The 24,350-nt window shown below is 49.4% G+C and overlaps 1 protein-coding gene across 4 annotated transcripts in view; it reads right to left on the bottom strand.

Moving 5' to 3' along the window:
• Positions 1–24,350, bottom strand: part of CELF5 (CUGBP Elav-like family member 5) — a 39,664-nt gene that overhangs the window by 9,588 nt on the left and 5,726 nt on the right. For 2 of the 4 annotated variants that reach the window (XM_068661863.1, XM_068661864.1), the window contains exons 2-6: positions 23,293–23,375; positions 11,410–11,461; positions 2,910–3,038; positions 2,243–2,322; positions 956–1,102 (exon numbers count right to left, since the gene is read on the bottom strand). In XM_068661863.1, the coding sequence (XP_068517964.1) occupies positions 956–1,102; positions 2,243–2,322; positions 2,910–3,038; positions 11,410–11,461; positions 23,293–23,375 (491 nt within the window). The remainder of the gene's footprint in view (positions 1–955; positions 1,103–2,242; positions 2,323–2,909; positions 3,039–11,409; positions 11,462–23,292; positions 23,376–24,350) is intronic. The other 2 variants (XM_068661866.1, XM_068661865.1) reach the window with 1 other exon arrangement.

Genomic DNA, 24,350 nt, shown 5'->3' with positions numbered 1-24,350 from the left:
GGGAAACAAATCCAGTAGCCACTGAAGCCACAGGTGAAAGATGTGTCCACGTATATGTGGGAAGATATTTATTTGTCACCCAGGAAAACAGTAGCAGCACTGACTGTCTTTGTTTGACACAAGCATCTCTCATACCTTGAGCAATTTCTGAGCCCCTTTGCATGGGCTTTATACTTGGTAGCAGAGAGACTTAACTGATGGTCACCAATACCTGAAAGATGCTCCACCACAGCTGATCAGGGACTTGTTGACTTTGGGACATACCTCAAACATCAGTGGAAATCCCTACCATCACCACAAGGCATTGAGGTTCCCAAACTGAGATTCAAAAAAATGTCAGTCTTGCCAGAGAAGAAGTCAGACAGCTGCAACACCTCTGACCCTCTGCTCACCACCGCTCCCTCTCCAGCATTGTGCAAACACCACAGTCATGCTAGCTGAGAGAGAAAACCCTGGGAGCCAAGCACAGCACTAGGGGAAGATTAGGGCCCTCCTGAGAATTTCAGCAGAGAAGGAAATGCTTGAGGTTGTGCCCAGGGCTCTCGTGGTTCCTCAAAAGTGAAAGTGAGACACACATTTGTGCCATGGACCCTGAAAAGTTTACAAGTTGGCAGGCTGCCCTGTCTGGCAGACACCACCCAGGAATCATGCCTCTGAGCTGTCCACAAAACAAGACAGGACACTGGATCAGGCTCGACCTGTTCCCAGACACCTCCGCCAGTCTACACCACATCAGAGAAATACAGCCTCATTTTAAGAAGGTTCCACATCTCTCCTGTCACCCCTTCCAGGCTGTGCTGCTGACTGAGAGACTGAAGCCAGGAACAACTCTCGGTGCTGGGAAGCTTTCACACATTTGTTCTAGAGATCTGCCTGTGGCCTCCCAGCCCAGGTATGGTGTTGCCCCACAGCCAAGAGGGCAGCCTTCCCCCCCACACACACGCGTGATACTCACAGCCTGCGCATAGGCGCTGTATGGGCTGAACGGCAAGGTGAGAGATGGAGTGAATATCCCCAGCTGCCCCACCATTTGCTGCATACGACGGAGGGTCCTCTCCTTATCTGTGTCAGCAAACTTCACCACTAGACTGGAGGAGGCGCCCTAGGCACAGAGAGAGACAGAGAAAGGAGGCAGGGGGAGAGGAGGCTGGGGGACAGCCAGAGTCAGCAGTCAGACAAAGTGGGACGGGGCATAGCAGGCAGCAGAGAGGAGTGGGAAGAGGAGCAGAAGAGCAAATATCGGAGTGAAAGTGCTCAGGAGCTGCCTGGAACCTGTGCCACACCCTTCCCCATCCATCCATCCATCCATGCAACCTTCCCTGTCCCACCCTTCCCCTCGCACACAACTTTGCACAGCTGCAGCTTGCAGACATCCCTGGCTGCCTTCACTGTGAGCTTGGTTGGACAGGTAGAGCAGTTCCCAGCAGCTGAAAATAGCCCTGCTGCAGCAATGCACTGTTCTGTCCACACATTGCTCCAATCCTGGTTTGAGATTCATAGGATCACAGAATATCCTGAGTTGGAAGACACCCACAAGGATAATCGAGTCCAACTCCTGGGTCTGCAGGGGACCACCCAAAAATCAGACCACGTGTCTGAGAGCGTTGTCCAAAACGCTTCTTGACCCCCGGCAGGCTTGGTGCTGTGACCACTGCCCTGGGGAGCCTGTTCCAGTGCCCAACCGCCCTCTCGGTGAAAAACCTTTTTCTGATATCCAACCTGAATTGTGAGAGACAACTGCAGCTCCGCATGCATGAGAGGGCACAGCTGTGGTTACACAATCCCACACTATGCACAAGGCATTCCCACCTACTCCCAGCCTATCCCGGAGGCCTCCTCCGACACCTACGTGGGAGAAGGCCAGGGAGTACGCTCAGCACTGAAGTCCTGACTTCACACTGCTGAAGCGCTAGGTTGTACCTTACTCTGATCTGAACTACTCTGGGTAGCTGTTTCCAAGACAAATTCATGGCTTGGCCCTTGGCTCTCTTTTATTCAGCCTTTACAGATAAAAGTACTGTCGCCACCAGTCTGGGCAAACATAGACACACACCAGCCCAGGAGACAGGATGTTTCCCAAAGGCAAGAGCACAGATGTGCACACATGCACCCAGCCCCCACAATCGTATGAGCTGCAAACTGCAGTTGAACCTGTCATAGTTGTGGACAAAGGGAGTTCCCTGCAACAGGGCAATGGGAAGGAGAATTAGGAAGCAGGTAGGTACCCTGGCCTCATACTCACGGGCATTGTCTGGCTGCCATGGAGTGCGTGGATTGCTGCCTGAGCCTCTGTATGAGATGAGAACTTTACAAAAGCACAGCCTGGAAAGGGACAGAAAGAGCACAGGAAACGCAGTGATGGGACTGCTGTGACAGTGCCCTCTGCATAGCCACACAAGAGACAGTATCCGAGTCTCAGGCAGGGCAAAGGAAAGCCACCCTGAGAAAGTGGGGAACAAAAGGATGACCACGTACTCTATCCTGAAAAAAACAGGAAGGGTTTCAAATTGTTGTTTCAATGATGCACCCTAGATATGATGCCACTATCTCCACCTCTGCCCCTGATTACCTCTTCCCCAAACTCTCTCTGCACTCCCTATTGTGGGTACAAACATTTCAAACTGCAGACCCAGACTGAGCCAACAGGCTCACGAACAATTCTGGTAACTCAGCTACTCACTGCTCTCTGCTTCCCCTCCTTTCATCTAGATCTCTGCCCATCTTCCCCAGTCTTTCCTTGCAGCAGACAGCTCTTCCTGCCTTTCTCCCTATGCCTGTCTGGATTACAGGTTCCCATAAAGATGTAGTGAGGGAAGAAGCGCCCCAGTGGAAAGGAGGCACTATTTGTGAGGCAGGTGAGCACTACCTGAAGAGCAGGGAGGAAGGGTACGACACCGAGGGGTTCACACCTTTGCTGTTACCATCAGGTCCACGCAGCACTGTACATTCATCAATGACCCCAAACGGTTCAAAGAGCCGGAGCACGTCATCCTCAGACTGCTGCTTATTTAACATGCCCACAAAGAGCTTCCTGTCCCCTAGGGGCAAACAGAAACATCAACCTTCTATGAGGCACACAGTCCAAAGCAGGGAAGCTAAAGCACAAAGCAGCCTCGTGTTGAAAACATGCCTGGGATGGAAATGTTTTGGTGTTGACTGAAATGCATCTCAGGCTAAGTCTGCTGGATCTTCCTGAGCTCCTCACACATGCAAAGGTTTCTGTGGCTTCCCCTGTCCTCCCCTCCCTGAAGAAAAGCAAAAGAGTAATAATTTCCTGTTCATCAGCCCTTTCCTTTGGATGATCCAGTGCAAATGGTAATAAGAAAAGCTGCCTGGGCAATTATACTTTTATTATACAATATCTGAAGCTCAAGAAGGTACTTCAGGAAATACAGCAGACCATCCCAGGCAGGGTGAATAAATACAGAACCCTTGGCTTCTGTTTCCCTATATCCAAGATCACCACTTCCACAGCTGCTACATACCTAAGCATCTTCACTTTAATTTGCTCTTCCCAGCCCCAGTCTAACCAGTGTGTCTCCCCAGCTGTCCTCTAAGACATGGAATAAACGAGTCCCTGTTTGTCTCAAAACAGGATCAGCCGAATGCAAGACAGTCAGGTGAGAGTCAACAAACAGCTCCATGTTTCCCACCTACCTCCCTCTAAAGGCATTTTGTACCCAGGTCACACTGGGGAGCCAGGGGAGAGGCTGGCCAACACATCCAAGACTTGTGTGCAGGGTCCTTCTGGGTTCTTCCACCAGAAGGGAGCAGCAATGATTATGATTTCGTTGGGATTGGCAAATGTGGAGGCGGCATGCAGGGCTTTCTCCCCCTATCCATCAGTCCACACAGGGGCCCATCACACAGCCTGATGCCATTCATTCAAGCACAAACACACCAGTGGCTGGGGCAACATCCTCCACAGATTGTTGGGAACAGCTATTGAAATAGCACAGCATTAAAATCTCAGCCCCACTGCCAGCCTGATTTATACTTTTGCAAGATGGTTGTGTCAACTTAAGAGTTAACATTATCCCACTGCTTCAGACATGCACAGGGAGACATAACCCACAGGAGTGAACATGTCAGGATGCAGCTTGGGAGGAGCAGTGAGGGAGGATTCCTTATTGTTAGTGACAGGATCGGAGGGGCTGGCTTCAAACAAAACCAATGTAATGTGACACATGTCAGGGAAAATAGCAAGGAAGCCGTTATCTGTTTGAGTGCAATGACCTGAAAAACAACAGGTCTTGAAGCTACAACACTAGAGCAGGCTGCAGGGGTGGTGGTGTCTGTGTATGGCCGAACGTCACACTGAAGGGAAAGCCCCAGCTCAGAGCACGACTCCCTCCCAGGTGCATGAGCACGCTGCCTTCCCGCTCCCCTCCCACGCCACGCACTTGGGAAGACGTGCAAGAAGTGTCCACGTGTCATTGCTTCCTTGCAGAAAAGCACGTGCATGTGCACAATGTTCACGGACAAGCACATGAGAATGGAAGGCTCATGCATGGGGCAGGAACATGCCTGCACACGGACCCACGCCCAGCAAATACACTCATAGAGAGACCTCCTCAGCAAGCAGAATGGTTGTGCAGACAGATGCACTCTTCCACCATGCAGACAGCACAGCAAACCACTTTCATGGCTGCAACATCCTGCTGAACCCAAGCACAAGCTCATGCAGGCACAGTACTCCTCTGGGCACTAGATATACATGCAACACAGATGCCACTTGGATCCACCGTGGGTAAAGGGCTGAGTCTAAGGCTCTTATGCAGTCCTGAACACATACTCAGGATTTATATCACTGGAAGTGGCTGAAATATATGGTCCAGTGTATTGTTAAAAGGCCAAATTACCCAGCTTCCCATTTTCGTAATTCCCTGAATAACTAAACCTGTGGGAATTTCATCGCCTTCTATTTTTCTTCCTATTCTTTCTACATTCCTCCCTGCACCTGCATAGCAGTGGTTGCGTTTTGGAGCAGTTCAGTTGATCGAGTCCATCCACAATTTAGTGCTCTGGCAACACCCAGGCACAGGAGCTAATAGACCAGGTGCCATACAGCTGCATTAGCAATACAACAGCATCTGCCCCCACCCAAGGGTCAGATAAATGGTTCTAGTTTTGGCTGATGACTAAGTTGGTGCAAACACCTGGCAGTTACCACAGTCACACAAAGCTTAAGACTCCACCAAGCAGCAGTTTAACAGATGCAAGAGACCACAGCTTTGCAAGGGAGGCACTGAACAAAAAGGAACCTCATCAACTTGTAATCCAGACAACATTAAACCATGAACTGCTGTTTTCTCCTTCAGAGGGCCTTGAAATTTCCAGGACAATTCTTGTGGTTTCATCCTCATACTGTTTCTGTCACACCAAAAGCATTTTTCTTAACCCTGTACTTTGAGAAAGATCCTCTGAAATAGCATAACCTGGTCTCAGTCCTTGCAGCTTTGCTGCAAGTCTTCTGTTGTTTGATAGAGCTTGCTGAGAGAATGCTTTGGAAGTCCTGTTTTTATTTGGGTATTTCAGCTTTTCTTTTTTTTGAGTTTGGAAGAAAAAAAATACCAGCTTTTCTGCCTATGCAGAACAGCTTAAAACTGTGATTAAAAAAAAAAAAAAAAGAAACACATCCGCTGGTTTTGAATCTCTTCTGAATGCTCTGAATGGCAATATTAGAAGGGGGTGGAATCACTGACAATATAAGAGAAGGCTTTTCTTCACCGTTATTCTCATTTCGTACAGCCTAGTTCTAGATCGCATGTAGGGAAAGAATCCAGACTTGTGCCCCTAGGAAGTAGTGATGGGACCTGCTAACAGGCTCCTCTGCTGCTGAATCTCACCGATGTGTTGGAACCCAACGACCCTTCCAGTGCCCTCTTGCTCTGGGCAGCTTCCAAGCAGGGCCATTCCCCTACCAATGACCAAGCTGCCTCATCTCTGCAACTGGGGTGAAATCCTGTAAGCTCTCTCACCTGATGTTTGCTGCCATCACTCCCAGTGATGTAGATCCCAAATCAGCTGTCATCCTTAAGTGACAGCGGTGGTCACTGGCTCCCCAGCAGGGACTCTGGCAGCACTGCAAGAATTTCACTCCCCGACTTGTAACAACAGCACACCCTCCTCCTGTAATTTGTCCTCCATTTCTCTCCAGATCTTGTTTTTCACCTTCTGATTGGCAATTTCCCATGCTGTCCAGCAAGCAGGAAAATTATCTCTGATCCCTGGCTGTTGAGTTCCCATGGAAACGTGCTCAGCGCAGGCAGGCAGCAGCAGGAGGCGGGTGAGTGCAGAGCAGGTCGGGATGATGATACCATGGGAACAGCCAAGGGGTTAAGGCTGAATGCTTCAGCCACGAGAGGGAGGGCACGCAAGCACTGGCCACTGCTCCCGTTTAAACCCAGCGGATTTGTGCCATCTGGCCAGCAGCTGTCGGCAGCAAGGACCAGGGAGAGGGAGGCAGCCCGCTCAAGCGGTTGGTTGTGGATGGGATGGGTCCTGCAGCAAATCTCCTCGGGTATGCAGCGAGCTTTCTGTACTAATGCAGTGCTAATGGGCTTGGGCTAGCTGTCAGATCAACTCAGTGCAGCGGAGTGCTCCAGGTCTCACAAGAAGCTCAGACAACCTCCTCTGCCCCCTCACTTCATCTCTTCTTGGCCCTCTAGGGTTCACATCAGAGGCAGAAGAGAAAGGAGGAAGGAGTTGACAAAGCCTGTACCAGAATGACAGGTCCTCCTCTGAATTCATGCAGGCGGCATCTTTTTCCTAGCAAATTCCTTCTGCAGGGTGTAGTAACACTGAGCATCCAGATATCCCCACAACAACCTTTCCAGGGCTTGGCCACATCTGCCACTTCGGCACAAGGAATACCATCCCTTAGATCAGGAGACAAATGATGGTGCTCCAATGTCATGTACTTAATTCAGCATGCTTCATTTGAGAGGTGTGAGCCCCTGGAGAGGATAAAGGAAGTTCCTTTCAAGAGTACTGCAGAGCAGAGCTTCATAGATGCATACAGCCATTCCATTGTCCAAGTTGTTCTGCCCTGCCCCAGTCTTTCTTGTACCTCCTGCCAGCATGGTTACAGGGAATGGCTCTTTCCAAATCTGCAAACTTCCTCAGCCACTTCTCTGACAAGAGGAGCATCACAACGGAAAACCTTTGGAAATAGCAACCTGATTTAGACAAATGTAGGATGCTGTCTTGACGCTGCTTCCACCACACGGAGAACTCCATTTTTTTGTTGTTGTGGATCCTGCAGGAACCACTGTTTTCTGAGCCCTGCAATGAAACTGGAACGAAGCAAGGCACATGGGCTGGAGGGAGGCAGGTGTTCAGACTCCAAAGGACTGCTTTTCCCTATAATAAGCCCTCCATCTGTCTGCATGGTTTTCCAGACATGAGTTCTCTTGGATATGCAGCCTCTAAGAAGCAATCCAGGAGCCAAAGCTGGGCTCCGCTCTGTTGCTGGGAAGCAGAGTCGATGCCCTGACACCTGAAGTCATCACAGACTGTGGCACTTTCCATAAGCTTAGAGATTTCAGAGCCCACTGCATTTACCAAAAGCATGCCTCCCTGTCCTGTCTCCCTGTGTTCACCCATGCTTTTTTTTTTGCTCTGCTACTCCTCTCCTCCAGCCTACCACAGCATGGCTGGCAAACAACAACTGCTGTGATTCCAGAAGTGGATGCATTTTTGTGGTGAGCAAAGGAAACAAGATTTCTGTCATGTGCAAGGTGTGTGCCCTCTGGGATGAAATTTACTAAGGCAATGGCACACTCCAGCTGTGAGAAAGCTAGCAGGAAACAGTGCCTTGGCTACCATCTTTCCCTTTATCCTTTTCACCTGGAGACTGCTGTTTTTCTGTCCCTAAAAGGTTCAGTGCCCAGAGGGTCAGCAGTTTGGGGATGTCATCCATCATGCACTGCCTGCAAGAACAATCTGAGGCACCACAATGACTCTCAGCTTCTCTGGTAAAGCAGATTTCAGTACTTTGGCTGCATCTGACTAGGATTTCACTTGAAAGAATACCAGCTTTAATAGGCCACAGCCTAGCTGAGTCATGGGTGGCTCCAGCGGCAGAGCTTCACCAGTATGATTGCAGATTATGACCTGCTGAAGAGTCATGCGTTTTCCTAGTCCCTGCTGCTTCCCTAACAAAATCCTCTGCTTATAAACATGAGCTTCTGTGCTGGCATTTCCAGATAGGAAATTAGCTCCTCTTATCTCCATGGGCATTAGATGGCAAAGCTCAAGGCTGCCTTGGTTAGGCTCAGCCAAGTTTCTTGACGAAGTGTGAAGAGAAAGCTGAGCAGGAATGCAAAGTCCAAGCATTTCAGAAGCCAAAGTATAATGGGGTTTGATGGGGAAAAGCTATGCTAAAGGTAGCAGCTCTGCAGAGGTAAGACGTGTGTTCAGAGCACAGCAGGGCATTCCAGGGCCAAGCTGTCTCATTTCCACACTTAGCCATTAGCCCAGCTGATTACCAGCCCTGTCAACAGGCAGGCAGTGGCAATGGATGCAGCACAGGAGCTGCCCATCTGCCTTTCTCTAGGCTGTAGGACGCACAGGCCTCAGCACAAAAGTCTCCCAGAGACAGGTCCAGGGTTCCCTGGCAAATCCGCATCAATAGCTGCGTCCCAGAACTGCGGTCAGACACAAGGTGGAAGTTACTGGGAATGGGGACAGAAATGAAGACCTGGGAAAATGAAGACTGCTGCCTCTCCAATGACAGTAAGACAGACAGACAGACTTCCCAACGCTTCACTAAGAACGGCTGTTTCTGAGATTCCCACTTGGGAAAACAGCAATCTGTAGGGAGATGGGCAGCAAAGGGAGAGTTTGGTCCAAAAAGACCATTTTTTCTCCTACCACGAAAAACCTCAGCAGGATGAAAACAGGAAGAAAGCCTTTTTGAATGAGAAGAAGGAGTGCTGAAAAAATGGTAAATTCTTCTTAGTTGCTTTTTCCTTGAAAGACAAAAAAATTGCCACTTTTGTACCAATTTTGTGGGAAGGGGAAAATAAATCTTTCTTTTTGGCATGGTGAAATAGAAACACATTTTTTGAAGTTAATGTATACTTTTTGCCCAGCTCTGCTAGATTAGGTGGCATCTGAAATACTTTGCGGCGAATGTTGCTAATAATATAACAATAAAAATTAATTCAAAAATCACTAAGGTTTTTGTTTGTTTGCTTGTTTTTCCTCCCTTAGAAATAAAGCTCATCTTGCTGTAGGGAAAGCAAAAAATAATTGGCAGACTAAGATCATCTTACTCATGCTGTATAGTGGCTTTTCACTAGAGAACTGATCAAAGGATGCCGATTGAGCTACTTGTAGAATAATGGGACATGAGCTGCAAGGAACAGAATGAAACACTTGTTATCATTATTACTGGATCCGTTACTGTTCTATACTTCTGTCTGTGTCCCACAGACACAGACAGGTGCACAGCCCTGTCCAGAGGACGTCGCTGGACTTCACACATGCACCAAGCCCCAGCACCCCCACCCCACCCCTGCAGCAGACCCATGCAGGGTCTGCCCTTGGGAGGGAAGGCCAGAGCAAGGACAGGATGATGGACTGGGGAATCTGCAGGAAGGTGCCGGACTACAGGACAGGGCATCACTCACATTAGGCTGGACTAGAAAGTGTCAACAATCAGAGTCAGTTCCTCTGCCTGCTGTGTTGCTGTGCAGCAGCTGGCAGCCTGGGGGGAAGAGCTCACTGCGTGCTGGCTCTCCGGGGCACCACAGCATTTTCGGCATCCAAAAGCCGTGTAAGCAAGGAAGCCCAGACAGCACTAAGCAGTTCCTCTCAGAGGCAGCAGATTTTATCTACGGAGTCTTTCCCACGTTGCTGTCATGGAAACATTTCCTGTCTGAAAATGCTCAGAGAAATGTGCAGCAGTGCTCTGTGTGTGTGTCTGCATCCCTTACTAACAACTTTTGAATCTGTTGACCTGTTTCAGCTCTCTTTCACAAAGGAGAAAGGCATCAGAGATGTTAAGTTCCAACACGTTTTGTGACACTAAACAGAGCTGCGTATAAAAGAGAAGCCATGGCTCTTTTCAAAAGAAACATATCCATAGGTGCAATGGCCGGGATTTTCAGCATAGACAAAGGGAATAAAAATGGCCAGTTTTCAGTAGAAGTCAGATGTCTAATCCCTCAAGTAAGTATGAAAACCTACAGATTCTATTTGGAAAAAATGATCTGACTTAAACAGCTAAACATTTTTTTAAAGGAGGATCACACAGACATAAATACACATGTTTGTATACAATATTACAAAATATATCTCATGTTTCTGCTGGTGCAACAAACCAAAGTCACTACAAGCTGCTTGGAAATGACACCTGAAAATCCAAAACAAAAGGATTCCAAATCTAAACACAGCATGCAGGATATGCTGCCCTACAGGAACAAAGAGACTCAGAAACATTCTCCCCACCAAGAAACTGCTTTCAGAGGCAGTGCCAACAGCACAAGGAATGGAGAGGCAGATGCAGGAATGAAAGAAGGGGAAAAGAAACGTACCAGTAAGACGAGGAAAAGCAGCAAAATGAGTTCATGTATTTGGGAAGAGCTGGAGCTGCAAACCTTCTCCACCTGAAGGAGGCATCTGAGCTGCTGTAAGCTCCCCATTACTTTAAGAAAGATTCTCCAGTTCTCAGTCTTCCAGCTCTGCACTATTCAGTATATGCTGCTCTAAACAAGCTGGCCCCCTGCAGGCTGCCAGCACCTCCATCTCAGGCTTAAACTCAGGATCCTTTTCCTTCAGAGACATTTCCACATGCTATTTTTTGCAACAGCATTTGGACCATGGCAGTGTGATGGGGGCCGCTGCAATACTGAGAGTGGAGGGGCTGAGAAAGTCCAACAGTGATGGGGGAGGCAGAGGGGTGAGCTGCAGATAGGAGAATCAGCCACAGAGCACCAAAGCTGAACAAGTTAAACAGCCAGCACAGCTGCACTGATCTGGCTTTTATTGGGCTGAAACCCAATAAAAGCAAGAAAGGAAATAACAGGAAACCTCTTCCCAACTGCTTACACCTTCAAGGACTCCATGCCACACACAAATGTGCATGCCTGCTTCAGCAACCCCCTGGGGCAGACAGTGCCAGGCTAACAGCACCCCCCAAGGACTGGGAAGAGCGGTCAGCCACGCTACGGCCCGTACAGCTTGGGGTGGTCTCAGCTGCCCGCTGAGCCAAGCTGAAAAGTCCTCACTAAAGCCTATTCCTCACCTCTCCCTCCCATCCACCCCCCAAATCCCTGACACATACAAACATCCATTCATACAGAATGCTGAAGGGGAAGGCCAGGTCAGGACTCTGTCTCTCTGCTTCATCCCCCTCACAACCACAAAGCCACCAAAGGAGAAACAAGGAGAGATGACAACTACCTCCACGGCTCTCGCTGTCTGCAGGTTTCACCTGAATCGGGCGTGCCATCTGCAATGAAAAAGAAATGCAGAGGGTTAGAGTTTGGCCCATCTGCCTGGCACACGGTGCTGATGACACTGGTGCCAGGGCTCCCCTTTCTGCCTGCTGTGTGGGATAGGAGAGTATCAGAAAGGAACAACGGCATTGTGATGGCAACCAGAACCCTTGGCAAATGGACCAGGTAGATTTCAGACATCTCACAAGGAAACCAGGCACTTCTCCCTGCTCAGCTGATGGCCTGCAGGGAACAGCTCTCCTAGAGATGTCCACCATGCACAAACCTTCATTTCCTCCAGACACAGCTAATGGCAAAGAAAGGACTCCAATGAAGCAGGTCATCATCATGAGACTGGGGCCTGCAGGATGGTTAGGGTGGCCTCAGGTCGGATCGTGCCTGGAAGCTCTTGCGATGCCTGCTCTGATTCAGTGCAGGCATGGTCACCTCACCTAATTGAGCCACTCACTTTCTTAGCAGGAAGGAACAAAGAATGCCTCTGAACAGCAAGCTGGCATGCTATATTTCCCCCTCCCCAGCCCTCCTGCAGTCAGAGCAAGCTCTGTGCCCCAGGCCGGCACTAGAGAAAGGCAGTGCTGCTCTCCAGCTGTGTCTCCTGACCACAGAAGGAATGTTATGGTTGAAAGTGACAAAAGATCCTTACACATGGTTGTGGAGAACAGACGCTTACCTCCCTTGCACCCATTAGTGTCATCAGCAATAATCCAGCCATAAGCAACGAGCCAGAGCAAGCCCACCTGATATAAGCCCTCTCCAGGTAAAACAGACGGACGCTTCTACCCAGGAGCAGCTGGATAGAAGCTCACAGCTTTAACTGACTGAACTGCAAAGCAGGGCAAAACTTGTCAGCTAGATGGTATGGTACTGTCTCTTCCCAGAAAGGGAAGCGACAAACCGTAGCCTCTTCCACAGGCTAGCAAGATCTACCTGAGCCAGAAGTCCTCCAAGGAACAGTGTACAAAGCAGATTTCCACATTCACAGCTCATCTCATGCCATGTCTCTATCAGCATCATTCACAAAGGCTGACAGTGACTTGAACCAGCAACATTCAGAATACCAAAATAATCAGGAGTATTGCAAGCTAGACCTGCACAGAAGTTGCAGGTCCAGCAATATTCTGCCCCCTCTCTTAGGAAACACCCTCTGGAAAAACAGCAACAGAACAGAAAAATGAAAACAAGCCATAAGTAACAAACTGAAATGTGATTAGAAGCCGACACACAAAAAGTGCACTACTGTGAGGCTCCAGGGGGTGGCTGAGCCACACCTGCCAGGAAACCGAGGTAGAGACTATATCCACAGCAGCTGGAGGCAACCTGTCAAGTAACTCAGCAGCTTACAGGTGATGCCAGCCAGCAGGTAATGGGCTGCTGTGCACAGCTGCCAAAGCCTGACTGCTGGGCATGGCAGAGCCTGGGGCTGTTAGCTGGCTTCCCCTGACCGGTGGATCTCAGGCAGGATGAGGAGCCCAAGCTGGGATCAACCCCAAGTTACCCTGCCCAAGCCCCATGGAGCGATACAGGGCTGCAGGGGCTGCCTGGCAGTACCCAGAAGAAAGGCCAAGCTGCCACCACGCTGCACCCTGGCAGAGAGCAGCACTGACTTCAGCCCCATTTCGCAGGATGTGCTGTGTCAGCCAGGGAAGAAGGAGAGGCTGAGGGTACCCTTCCTGCTCGGGATCAACTGCATGGACCTGCAGAGCTCGCGACATCGTGCTGTGCTGCCCGGTGGCCCCAGCCGGTGCAGCTCTGGCACTCACCGGCCTCTGGGCTCTGCCTTTTTCAGCCTGTGAGCTGAATGGGATGCGAGGCAGGTTTCAGGAAGTGGTGAGACATGGCTGCAGAAACCCCCAGAATTTGTCACTGAGATACAGTGGCCCTAATGGCCACTCACATCCTTTGGTTATAAGCCTGCACAAGACTTGGCCAGGGCGTTTGGGCAGCAGGCTGGGTGAGAGAGGGCCGGCAGCCCAGATGTGTGCTGAGCCAAGAGGAGTGGCGGGCCACCTCCCTCCTCACTGCTCCCGCAGCTCTGAGAAGTAGCCTTGTCTCTACCCAGAAAGCAAAACCAGGATTAAGCTAAACAGATGGGGAGGGAGATGGAGGGGCAGACTCAGATCACATCTCCTGTGTGAAGCAAATCCATCTGGGGGGAGGAAAGGAGGGAGAGAGGGAGCAAGGGGTGCTGCTGAATCAAGAACACAGCACCCCCACAAGAGCACAGGGGCAGCCGGGGCTGCCAACCTGGGGCAAGGAGGTGGAAAGCATTGGGGTGGGGAGATGGGGGGGCTTGGTACCTGGGGACAGCTTGCCCATCCCCTCCCCCAAAGGGCCATCACTCCAATTCCTGCACCTTGGGTAAAAGAGCTGTTGTCATAGCGACGGTTATTCACCACATGGAGCCTGACATTTGTGGTTACCTTGGAAACCAGCTCTTGGGGCATTCCCTCTGCTTTGCAGAAAAGAGACATTTCAGTAAGATCTCTGGGGAGGGGGCCCCTCCACCCATCTGTCCACCCCTTCACTTCCCTGCCCCCTGCCTGTGCCCAGGGCTGGCCCTGCGGGGTCACAGGCAGGCAGCAGGACCCTGCCACAACGGCTGCAAGGCAGCAGAGGCTGCTGAAGCGCAGGTTTGCACCAGTGCCAGCCTGGGAGCAGTGTCTGCATGTGGCGACCCAAGGCAGCGCAGCAGCCTAGGGAGAGAGCAAGCACACAGCCTGACCCGCACCCTGCAGGCTGATCCGTGCCCCTGCGCTGCGGCCACAGCCTCTCTCTTGACTACGAGACCAGCACCTCGGCAGGGTGCAGGAAGACTCGCCCGCTGCCCGCATCAGACCAAGCCCTCAGTTGCGGGAGGCACATTTCCAGAGACCTTGCAAGCTCCAGGGGCCTGAGAACCAGTCACTGATCTGAAGTCTGGTCTCTGGGCTGGTCCTCATCTGCCCTGAAAGTTGTGGGTAGAGAGGAGAAAACAAGAAAATTGTCCAGATGCTGAGGCTGGAGGAGAGCAGCAGGATTCCCTGCTGCTACCTGAAATGAGAAGTCTTCCAAAGGCAGGAGGGGCAGGCATGATCCTCCTTGCAGGGACTGGGGCACGCAGAGGCTGCCACAAACAGGACACCACCACAGCTTTAATCCTTCTAAGTCCCATTTTGCCACTGAAGGTGAACCAAAATATCAAAGGCCTCTCAAGCAGAGATGTGAGCCTACAAATGTAAAGGGAGTCCACAGCTGCTTTATCTCGACACCACAGGTCACGAGACCTTGAAGCATCTCTGTGGCAAGCAAGACTTGGACAAAGAGCTCAGTGCTCTCCAGGGTCTCAATACACAGAAAGGATGGTCAAATGTTACCTCTTCCATTTGAGGAAGGAACCCAGGAATGGGACAGCAGGGAGGACATGCTTTTACTCCGAACAGCCAAACTCCCGAAGTGCAAATTCTTTTGTCCTCTAGTCATTATCTCAGGCTGCTCAGTAATCAGAGACACCCGAGTCTAAGAAAGATGTATTTGTACAGGCCCAACTGGCTCCAGCATCACAAACTGAGGCAGATTGTGCATGCTTCAAATCCCAAGTGCTAAACAGATGCACGTGCCCAGACATGCATGAATATAACCCCCAAGCACACATACGTGAACACGTATGTGGCACATAGGAAGAACAAATGATTTATGAGGCTGTGCCTGCCTTGCAAGCTGAGCTTAATTTTTCTCGTTGAATTATTTAGTTGAGCATTATAATTTAACCTATTTGTTCATTTCCGAAGAATACCACATTACATTTAGCACACACTGTCAGGCGCGCGTGGGCCAGTTGCACCCAGAGTCCCTCTCCCCCACACCTTGCCTACCTGCTATTCAGGACAGACCAAGAGCTGTCAGCCCCGTGGTCTACTGGACCCATGGAAGCTTCCTGGCCCACACGCAGCAAGAGACCCCCAGCGAGCCACACACAAGAGGGGGACAAAGCACCCACTGCTCCCTTTGGCTTCTCCCTCACATTTGCCCCCCACCCAAGGTAGAGGCACCCCTTGCCATGCTCCCTCCAACAGCCCCTGCAGAGCAATGTCTGCCTGCACTGCTCTCCTCCTCACACACAAGCAGCCTTTGCAACTTGTGTGCTTCGGGGTTACTGGTGGGAAGCAACTAGATGGTCGTGTGGGGGCACAAAGCTACACTGAGCACAGAAGCCAGGCTTTTTGATGCTACGAAGCACAGCAACCGTATTTCCTACGTAGCCCTCAGGGAGCAGGGATGAGAACCCTGCTGGAAAGAGAGCCACCGCAGGCCAGAGGAGCCTGGAGCTTCCTGGTGAAGCAGTAGCAATGGGTGCCCTTGCTGGAGAGTGTCTGGACTACATCCCACCCGACCCTTGGCATCTGGTCAGCAGAGAAATTGTGCTCCGTTTCAGCTTCCTCCCTTATTTCATAGAAATGCTTCCAGCCTTGTAGCACTCTTGGGAAAATTCCTCATCCTGCTGAGGTCAGAGGAAGCTTCCCTACTTATTTCACTGAGGCAGAAACGTGCTGTTTCTCTCCCCCCTGCCTTGGCCTCCCCAAAGCCCCCTCTGGGTGGTCTGGCTCCCCACATTTACAGCAACACCCAGCATGAGCTGTCATCTCAGCAGTCTGGTAGCCACACTCCCCAAGGAGGAACAGTGATTGCTACCTCTTGCTACTCTAGTTTTCAGACTGCAAAAGCTGGAGAGAAGACAACCCTCACAGACGGCAGGGCAAGCCTCTCTATTAATTAGGAGTCAAGCGATGTAAGTGATGTAGAATAGCCCCCCAGGTGCAACGAGGAACCTCATATTGTTAAGTGGGTCAAAGGCAGAGCAGAGGAAACACACAATGCAGGCTGGCTCCTCTGGGACTTCAGGAACCAAAAGGCATCCAACGCCATTGTCAGAATTAGGTCCTGAGATCTTAGGCTTTGCAAGTTGTGGCCTCAGCCTCCGCGAGCCAGTTAAAAATGCCCTGACTGACTGATCCAAACCAATTCTAGCGGTGCAGAGCAGACAAAGCTAAATGCTGATTTGCTCATTTGCACTCTGCACGTGGTTGGGAACACAAGCAGTGATGGACTGGTGCCAGTCTCAGTGCTCAAGTCTCCTGCTTGCATCTTCCAATGATGTCCTGATGTCTCAGTCCTACCCAGAAAGGCCATCCTTCAGGGAGAAAGGTAAGTGGTCTCACACAGACCAACAAGCAGCTTTCCGGAACAACTGCAAAGGCTGTTTAAGATATTCACCCCATCCAATTCCATTCTGAAGGGGACAAGGGTAATGATGAGGTGGAAGAATCTAAAGTACGTGACGATGAAGGTCAATGCAGAAAATCTGTGGCAGAAACAAAATGCAATCTCCAGAGTCCAAACCACAAAGCTGCTGCCCACGTGGTTATGGCCTTATGTTTTCAGATGAACAAGGAAGACTGCTGGATTTCACCCCACTATTTTATGCCACTTGTGCTTCTTTATTAGTAAGAGCTAGTAAACTCCAACCAATCTCACAAGCTTCTTGGGGGGTATTTTCCCTAACTGCAGCACAGAGGACAAATCAGGCTGAGCAGGAGAGCTATCTCCCCCTCCCTCTCAAAGCCGAATGCATGCAGAAATCAGCCAGCAGCCACCTGAGCGTATGGGCCACAATACACATGGACGGGCTGCGTTACTTCTTGGGTTGTCTGCTGTGCTGTTCCTTCTCCCTTAACACAATTAGTCATCCTTGTTCCCACTCCAGCTAGTGCTGCTCTGGGAGCAAGGCAAGAAGCTTACTGCCGTGACTCAAAGCCTTTGGATCTTCTTGACAGTTCTATGGAAGTGACATTGATGCATTAGCATCAGACAACCAGAGCGGACGCCAGCCCAGTATAGCAATTACAGCCCCTACCTCGTGCATGACTTTGGCAGACACATCAGTTCAGTCTCTCGGGAGCCCATGGTCAGTCTGTTCTCACAGGGCTCCTTCCTTGATGCTTCAGCGCATTGCACCAAGGAGGACATTAGATGATCATCCCTGTTGCCCTAATCTCTTCTTGTCACTTGTGATCAGTGTCACCGAAGGTCAAAGGACCTTTAAGGTGAGAAGAAAGTGCCAAATTCCTCAAATCCTTTTCTACAGGTGCTAGGACACCAAGAAAACAAACACTTGGAATACAATGCAGTCATTGGTCACAGACAATACAGGTTCACAAGGGTGAAGTCCCATTTAACTTATTTCTTTTTATGACAAGGTTACCCACCTGGCTGACCAAGGGAAACCAGCTGATGTAATCTTTTTGGATTACAGCAAAGCTTTTGATAATATTTCTCAAAGTTTCATTCTGGACAAAATGCCCAGCATACAGCTACATAAACACATAACGCGACCAGTGAACACTTGGCTGATGGGTTAGGCTCAAAGGGTTCTGGTAAATGGGGTTACATCAGGCTGATGGCCAGTCACTGGTGGGGTTCCACAGGACTCCATTTTAGGGGCAGTTCTCTTGAATGTTTTTATAAATGATCTAGATGTACACGTACACACACACACTCAAATGTATAGTAAGCAAGCAATGTAGGAATGGGTGCTGATCTTTAATTTCGTTATCCTTCCAACTCTGTAGGCTGCAGGAACCAATGTTTGTCTTGGCAGCTTGCTCTCCCTCTGCCTCTTCAGGGTATGTATTTCATAGGGCTGCTGCCTCGCTTCACTGTTAGTTCTCAGCCCCTTGAGGCAAATCCCTGACAGAGTAAACATTTTCATTTCCTTCTGCAGTGAATGGGCACTTCTACTGCTGCTTGCCCAGGGGCTTTGGCCCAGTGCCTTCATGTCTTGCCGCTGCCATTTCCATGAGACAGCCTTCACAAGTTCTCTGCACTGCCACCTTCTACTGATAAAGTTGCAGAGCTCCCTAGTGAATTTACTGAAATTGTCTCTATGCCACCTGCAGTGGAAAAAGCTTCTACACCCTGCCCTGCCCAAGGATTCAAACTGCAAAAGCCACCTCAAACAATAACTGAAGGCCAGCTCCAGCCCCCAGCCAAACACTCAGGCCCCATACTCCACTTCTCAGCATGGATCCCAGCTTTGCCAGCTGCAATATCCCATAGTGTTCACATGAAGAAGCTATTTCAGAAATACCACTCCAGACTGGTTTGACACCAGGATTTGTGCAGAAGAGAAGGAAAGGGGAGAATGAGATGCTTTGACCTCTCTACCAAAACCCCTCCAGTTGCCCGCGTTCCCTTGTATGGTCACTCACTGTGGATCCTGACAGCCCATAGTGAGCTCTCATTGCTGGCAGCACAGCAGACAGCCTGCCCACAGGGATGCCCTCCACTCAGTTGCTGTCTCTGCATTAATCCTTATGCCCAACCATGTGAGTTACTGCTGCTGCATCTCAACCCCTGGTGCATTCCCAGAGTTTCGCTTTGTTCTAACGCTGCTGCTGTCCGTAATTTTCCATTCCTGTGTCCCTGTATTCCCAAGTCCTCACTGCAACCATGAGTTCTCCCCACAGTGTAGCCATATCTGAGTACCCCCACTGTTGCTCTTAAACTGCCCACATTTCCAGCTTGGATCAATACCAATTTCTGCCACTTACTTGCCTACCTTTCAGCAAGCCCTTCTTTGTTCTGCATAGAAATAAAACTGTAACTGTATCTTGCCAGAAAAAATACTTTTTTTTTTTTTTTTAAATCCTCCCTCCCCTTCTCTCCCTCTATTCTTCTTTCCCTTCTTCAGCAGCAATTTTATGTAATTTGCAACTGTCTAGCTGCAAATGAAAAGAGACACAAAGCATTTCTGTGAAATATTGAAAAGCTGGCTGCTTTTCCCTCAAATTTCACTTAGCAAGAGGCTTTAACTTGGTGTGTGATCACTGCATGTCATTAATAACCTCTCCAGTTCCTTTCAGAACTCAGCAAAGTGAAGGTACAATCACGAATCAAAGGCATGGTTTATTGAGATATAATATCGTTTCACTGAGCTAGGGAGGAATGTGCCAGGGAGCAGTGAGAAGGTGAAACACTGCACTGCTAGGCTGGCTGGCAGCTGGAGAGGACAACAGATTTAGGAAGGAGCGTGAGGGCTTGATTTTCTCTCTGCATTTCAGATCCAAAGAATTCGCCTCTGTTCAGCGTCCATGGGCTGTGTGTCTTTCCCCAAGCCCTGTAGACTTAGGCCACAAAGGAAGATGGTTTCTGTTTTGCTATGCCGGCAGATCTCCCTCCATCTCTTTTGAGTCTTTGGAGAGAGTCAAACTGCTTTACTGGGACTGATTCAAACTTAACTGTGCAGTTCCCCAAGCCATTCTCAGGGAACACAAAGCAGGACCTTTCCACGTGCACGATGCCAAGAGCACTCTGCAGGGCAGGGAGGCAGCTGCTGGGCAGGGAATTGGCTGTGAGGTTGGCACTGTGCACGCTGCACAGCATGGGTCGCTGCTCCTTGTAGCTTGTTGCGCCTACCAGCAGTGTTCTGGGCAAACCTGCCTTGCTGCACAGCACTCCTTCGGTGTGTGAACCCTTCAGGTTCACAAGTTGCTGGCCCATCCAAGGGCCCACACCACGGTGTCTGGGAACAGGCTCCCTGTCTGCACAGCCAAGAGGCTGAGCATTCTTCCTGATCTCCCCAGCTGTCAGCAAGGGCAGAGATCTTTAGCATCCTTTTAAACTCCTTAGCAAGGCTGGGTGATCAGACACTTCTGCTTATTCAGTGATGACAACCTTCACCTCTCTTTTCTAGGAAGCTCCATCATTCCTTCCCCAAGAAAAGATCTGCACGCATTTGTTACTTCATAACTGGCCTGACAGCAATTCACCAGCTCTGACGGCAACACAGGTGTTTTGTACTCTGAACACAAGTTTCAGATAATGCAATACCAGCTGACAGTCTTCTCGTTTTATGCCCTGAGTACACCAACACCTTACAAAAGGGGGGGTAAACATAAATCTGTCTACTTTCAGAAAAAGATGTTAATTCTCACTGTCCAAAATAAGCTCTTTGGGGTTTAACTTTTGCATTCTATTGAACTACCACACACCCAACAGCCCTCAATTTAAAGATAAACAGATGAAATGTGTTTCATCAGCGCAAAGAGAGCTTGATCCCCAAATGAAAGAACTTGCCAGAAACACCATAAAAGCCTGTGGAGACCATGCTTACTCCTACTGATTTATGTAGGAAACCTACAGTAATCAGCAACCACGTAAAACGTCAGCACAGTCACACTGCAGGTATGGCTCTGCGGGAACAATGTGGCAGTGTTCCCAGATGTGCTGACAACCCTAGCATCCAAACCCAGAGGGCATAGGCAATACACCCATGGGCACAGGCGCCAACCCACTGACAGGCTTGGAAGGAGAACCCAGAAACTCTCCTCCAGTTCCCCTACCGAGCTGCCTGAGCACAGTCTAAGGACCCATAAGAAACCATATCAAAGCACTTCCATAAGTCTGTTATTACCAAATGTCCAGTCTAGGTTAAGAAATTCATTTGTTTCTGTTCAGATTTATAAACTGTTGAGATCAACCACTGGTCTGATCTCTGTCAGCACTGAGACCAACAAAGAAGGTCACTTGGGTACCTGCGGCATCTCTGGTTGCTTTGCAGTACAATGGCAAGCATAGGATTACCAACAAAATCCTTCTACGTCAGTTCCGACCTTTGCTGTCTCTAAAGCTGCTGATCCTTGGTCATCCATTCAGATAAAAGTTTCTGTTACCCTACACTGACATTAGACACTCTTAATTTTTTTTTCCCTCATCTCTTTGCAGTAAAAGGATTGTAAATGTGTAAAATGAACAAAAAAATTCTCCTTTACCAGACTACAGCACATTTACTGAGATCCTAGAGGTGTGGTCTAGTACATCCTGTTCTCTGTCCTACCCAGGGTCCTCATGGCATTTTTGGCGAGAGGCTTTGCTACAGAGTTCATACATGTAAGAAGATGTGAATGTACAGAGAAATTCCAGACTCTTGTTCCCAAAACAGGGAAACAACCAGTTACCTAGCACTCCTGGCTGTGATTCAATTCCAGAATATTCTCTGTGATCAGCTGGGCCAGAGGGATGGGTGATACTCCATGGAAACCAGCAATCCGGACTCAGAAAATGGGGCTGGAAGCTACCTCAGGTCAAGCAACCCATGTCCATGCTAAAATCAACTCTACCCACATCAGGATGGACATCTGATTTATCCTGGTAGTAAGCATCTCTGAACAACCACTTAAATGACCAAAGAGAATCCTACCTTCTTGGTCACACAGGGAATTCCCAAAAGAGAAATTAAATGTGAAGTGGTATATTGTCAGCCTGAAGAAAGACAGATCCAAATACAGCACAGCTCATCTTCATCTTAATCGTGAAGCTTAATTACAGCACATTACTCATTAACTGTCTAAAGACTCACATGTTTGAAAGCACTTAGCTAGCACACACCTCTTACCACTTGATAAGCAGTTTCTTACGTCTCCCATAACATAAAAAGCCTTTAGATCACCACATCCCAGATAAATGTGCTTTGCATTGATGCTTTAAATGCCACCCCATGCAGGACAAATAATAAAGAACATAGTGAAACACGCAACTAATTCCGAATGTAGACATGCAACACAACTGAGATTGCCTTGAATCCCCCGAGCCTCACAGGAATAATCTGTCAGGGCCCCTCTACTGATACGAGACAGGGACGTACCCATCTCTTCCCCAGTGTGTTACAGCACTGTTTCAGGACTCATCACGCTGCTCCTCCAACCTTCAACTTGTTATAAGACTGCCCAGGACCACCACACACAGAAGATTACATTGCTTTAGCTCAACGGCTGGTCTTTTCCCTCTCACAAAATTAACTCAATTAGTATTTGAGTACCTTGTAACCTGTAGGCTTCCCCCTCGCTGCCTTGAGGTAACAGAATCTTTACTGGTTGAGGTTAAGTGGTAGTCAAGTTAGGTTCTTTGTCCAGCCCTCAAATGCCAACACAGGCCCATGCAAAAAGGGAGTACAAGTAAACAAACATGAAAATATTTGTGTGTGGAGGGGCGCTGGGAGAGGTAAGGGAAGCTGTCTAGACCAAGACAAAAGAGGAAATGTTATGGTTGATAATTCCTTCCCTCCTCTCCAGAGACCCCTGGTTTACATTAATTATCCCGTTGCCTTGAGCACTCAGGGCCTCGTGTGAGCTTCTGTCTCCAAGTATCCAGTGCCTCCACCTACTCAGCTACAAACGAATCTCTCCAATGCATTTGCTCAGCCCCCTCAGCACAGCAAGGGAACTGCCCAGCCAAAGCCCTCACAGCACACCAAAGCGGGAATGGCAACAACTCAAAAGCTCCTCTCACTGTGCCAGCAGGTCCCAGGGAAGCAGAAGGCTTGCCTGCAATGAGGGGCCTGATCCACTCTACCTCATCACCTGGGATCCCAACTGTACTTTGCTCCCAACACCAGCTGTAGAGTGAGGAGGACTCAGGAATAAGCCACAGGTAGCTCAGCACACCTGGAAGAAAAGGGGCTGGTACCTTGCTGGGCACATGCACTGCATCCCAAAGCATCAAAGCTCCTTAGTGCCAGCAACAGATAGCTGGAGAAGCCACGTCACACCACGGAGACCAAAGAGCAGCACAGAAACAGGCTTGGCTGGACTTACATGGGGCAGCCTTGGCAAGGCAGATAAAAAGCAGCAGCTCTGAAGAGCAGCTCTGTACTTTGGCTCTCCCCTCCCTGTTCTAACCCTCAAACCATACTCCTCTTTCACAAGCCATTTTCCACCCTCGCTCCCTCCCCCACAACCCCCTGTTTGCCAGCCCACGGTATGAACTCCAGGCACAATTCACTGGGACTTACCCCTGGCAAAGTCTTCTGTTCGTGTAATGCTGTCTGGGCTTTGATGGCAGAGTCTCTGGCACAGTATGTGAGGAATGCACAACCTGCAGTTGGACACAGTAAGCATCGAGTTAGATGTGCAGTTGCAGATGCAAACCAATGCATTGTTTCTCTTTGGTAACAGCAGGTGACCAAGGTACATGAACTACACACATGCTGGCCTGTTCCAGCAGACCTGCATCCCAACTGTTCTGCTAAGGTGAAGTGCGCAGGACAGCCCTCATGTGAACCTTGACTGCTTTCTTATTTTAGTTAGCATCTTAGTGGATGGAGAGGGAGAGGTTTGCTGATTAAAGGGGCACACATTACCGAGTCTGGATGTATCGCCAACTCTAGGGAAACAGGCAAAGAAACAACAGTAAAGGTCAAACAGACCTTGGAGGAGGCCTGTAAAAGTTGTGGATACTAGTCCCAGTGAATGAACTAAGTTTGAAACTGGTGTTGAGAAAGGTGAGAAACAACAGGAGAACAAAATGCAGGCTAACATTACCTGTGGGAGAAACAGCCCAAAAGACAAAGATCAGAAGGGAAGCAGGGACCGCTATGATTACTGATACCAAACAAAATAACCAAGAAAAGTGGAAAAGCATCCAAGATTTTAGGCTGATACAAAGAGCCACAATCCAGATCCAGGCAATCACAGAAAGCCACAGAAGGAGAGGCTTGGCTCTCTGTGCCATACTTACACCTATACAGTGTGTGCACACATCAGTATACGTACCCATGGCAAGATCTGACCCAACATCTTAGCCTAAAACTGGAACTATCGCGGTAGGGGAGGAACTGTAGCCCCTCCAGGAAAAAGAGGGATCATCTTTGGGTGCTCTGATGCTAAGAACAATCAAATGAAACCAAACAAAGGAAAAAGTTGGCTGGTTATCAAGAAACATTTCCTAGCAGAGGGAGGATTTATTAGACTGTGGAATGATCTCCCCTGGGAGGTGCCAGGAGCTCTGTCACTTGAGTTGTTTCAGATGAGGCTGGGTAAAGCGCTGGAGAATAAACTCAAATGCTAGAAC

The sequence above is a fragment of the Anas acuta genome, chromosome 26, assembly GCF_963932015.1.
Source record: "Anas acuta chromosome 26, bAnaAcu1.1, whole genome shotgun sequence".
NCBI lineage: Eukaryota > Metazoa > Chordata > Aves > Anseriformes > Anatidae > Anas > Anas acuta.
The sequence above is the reverse complement of the archived record's forward strand: the minus strand, read 5'-3'. Positions and strand labels throughout refer to the sequence as shown.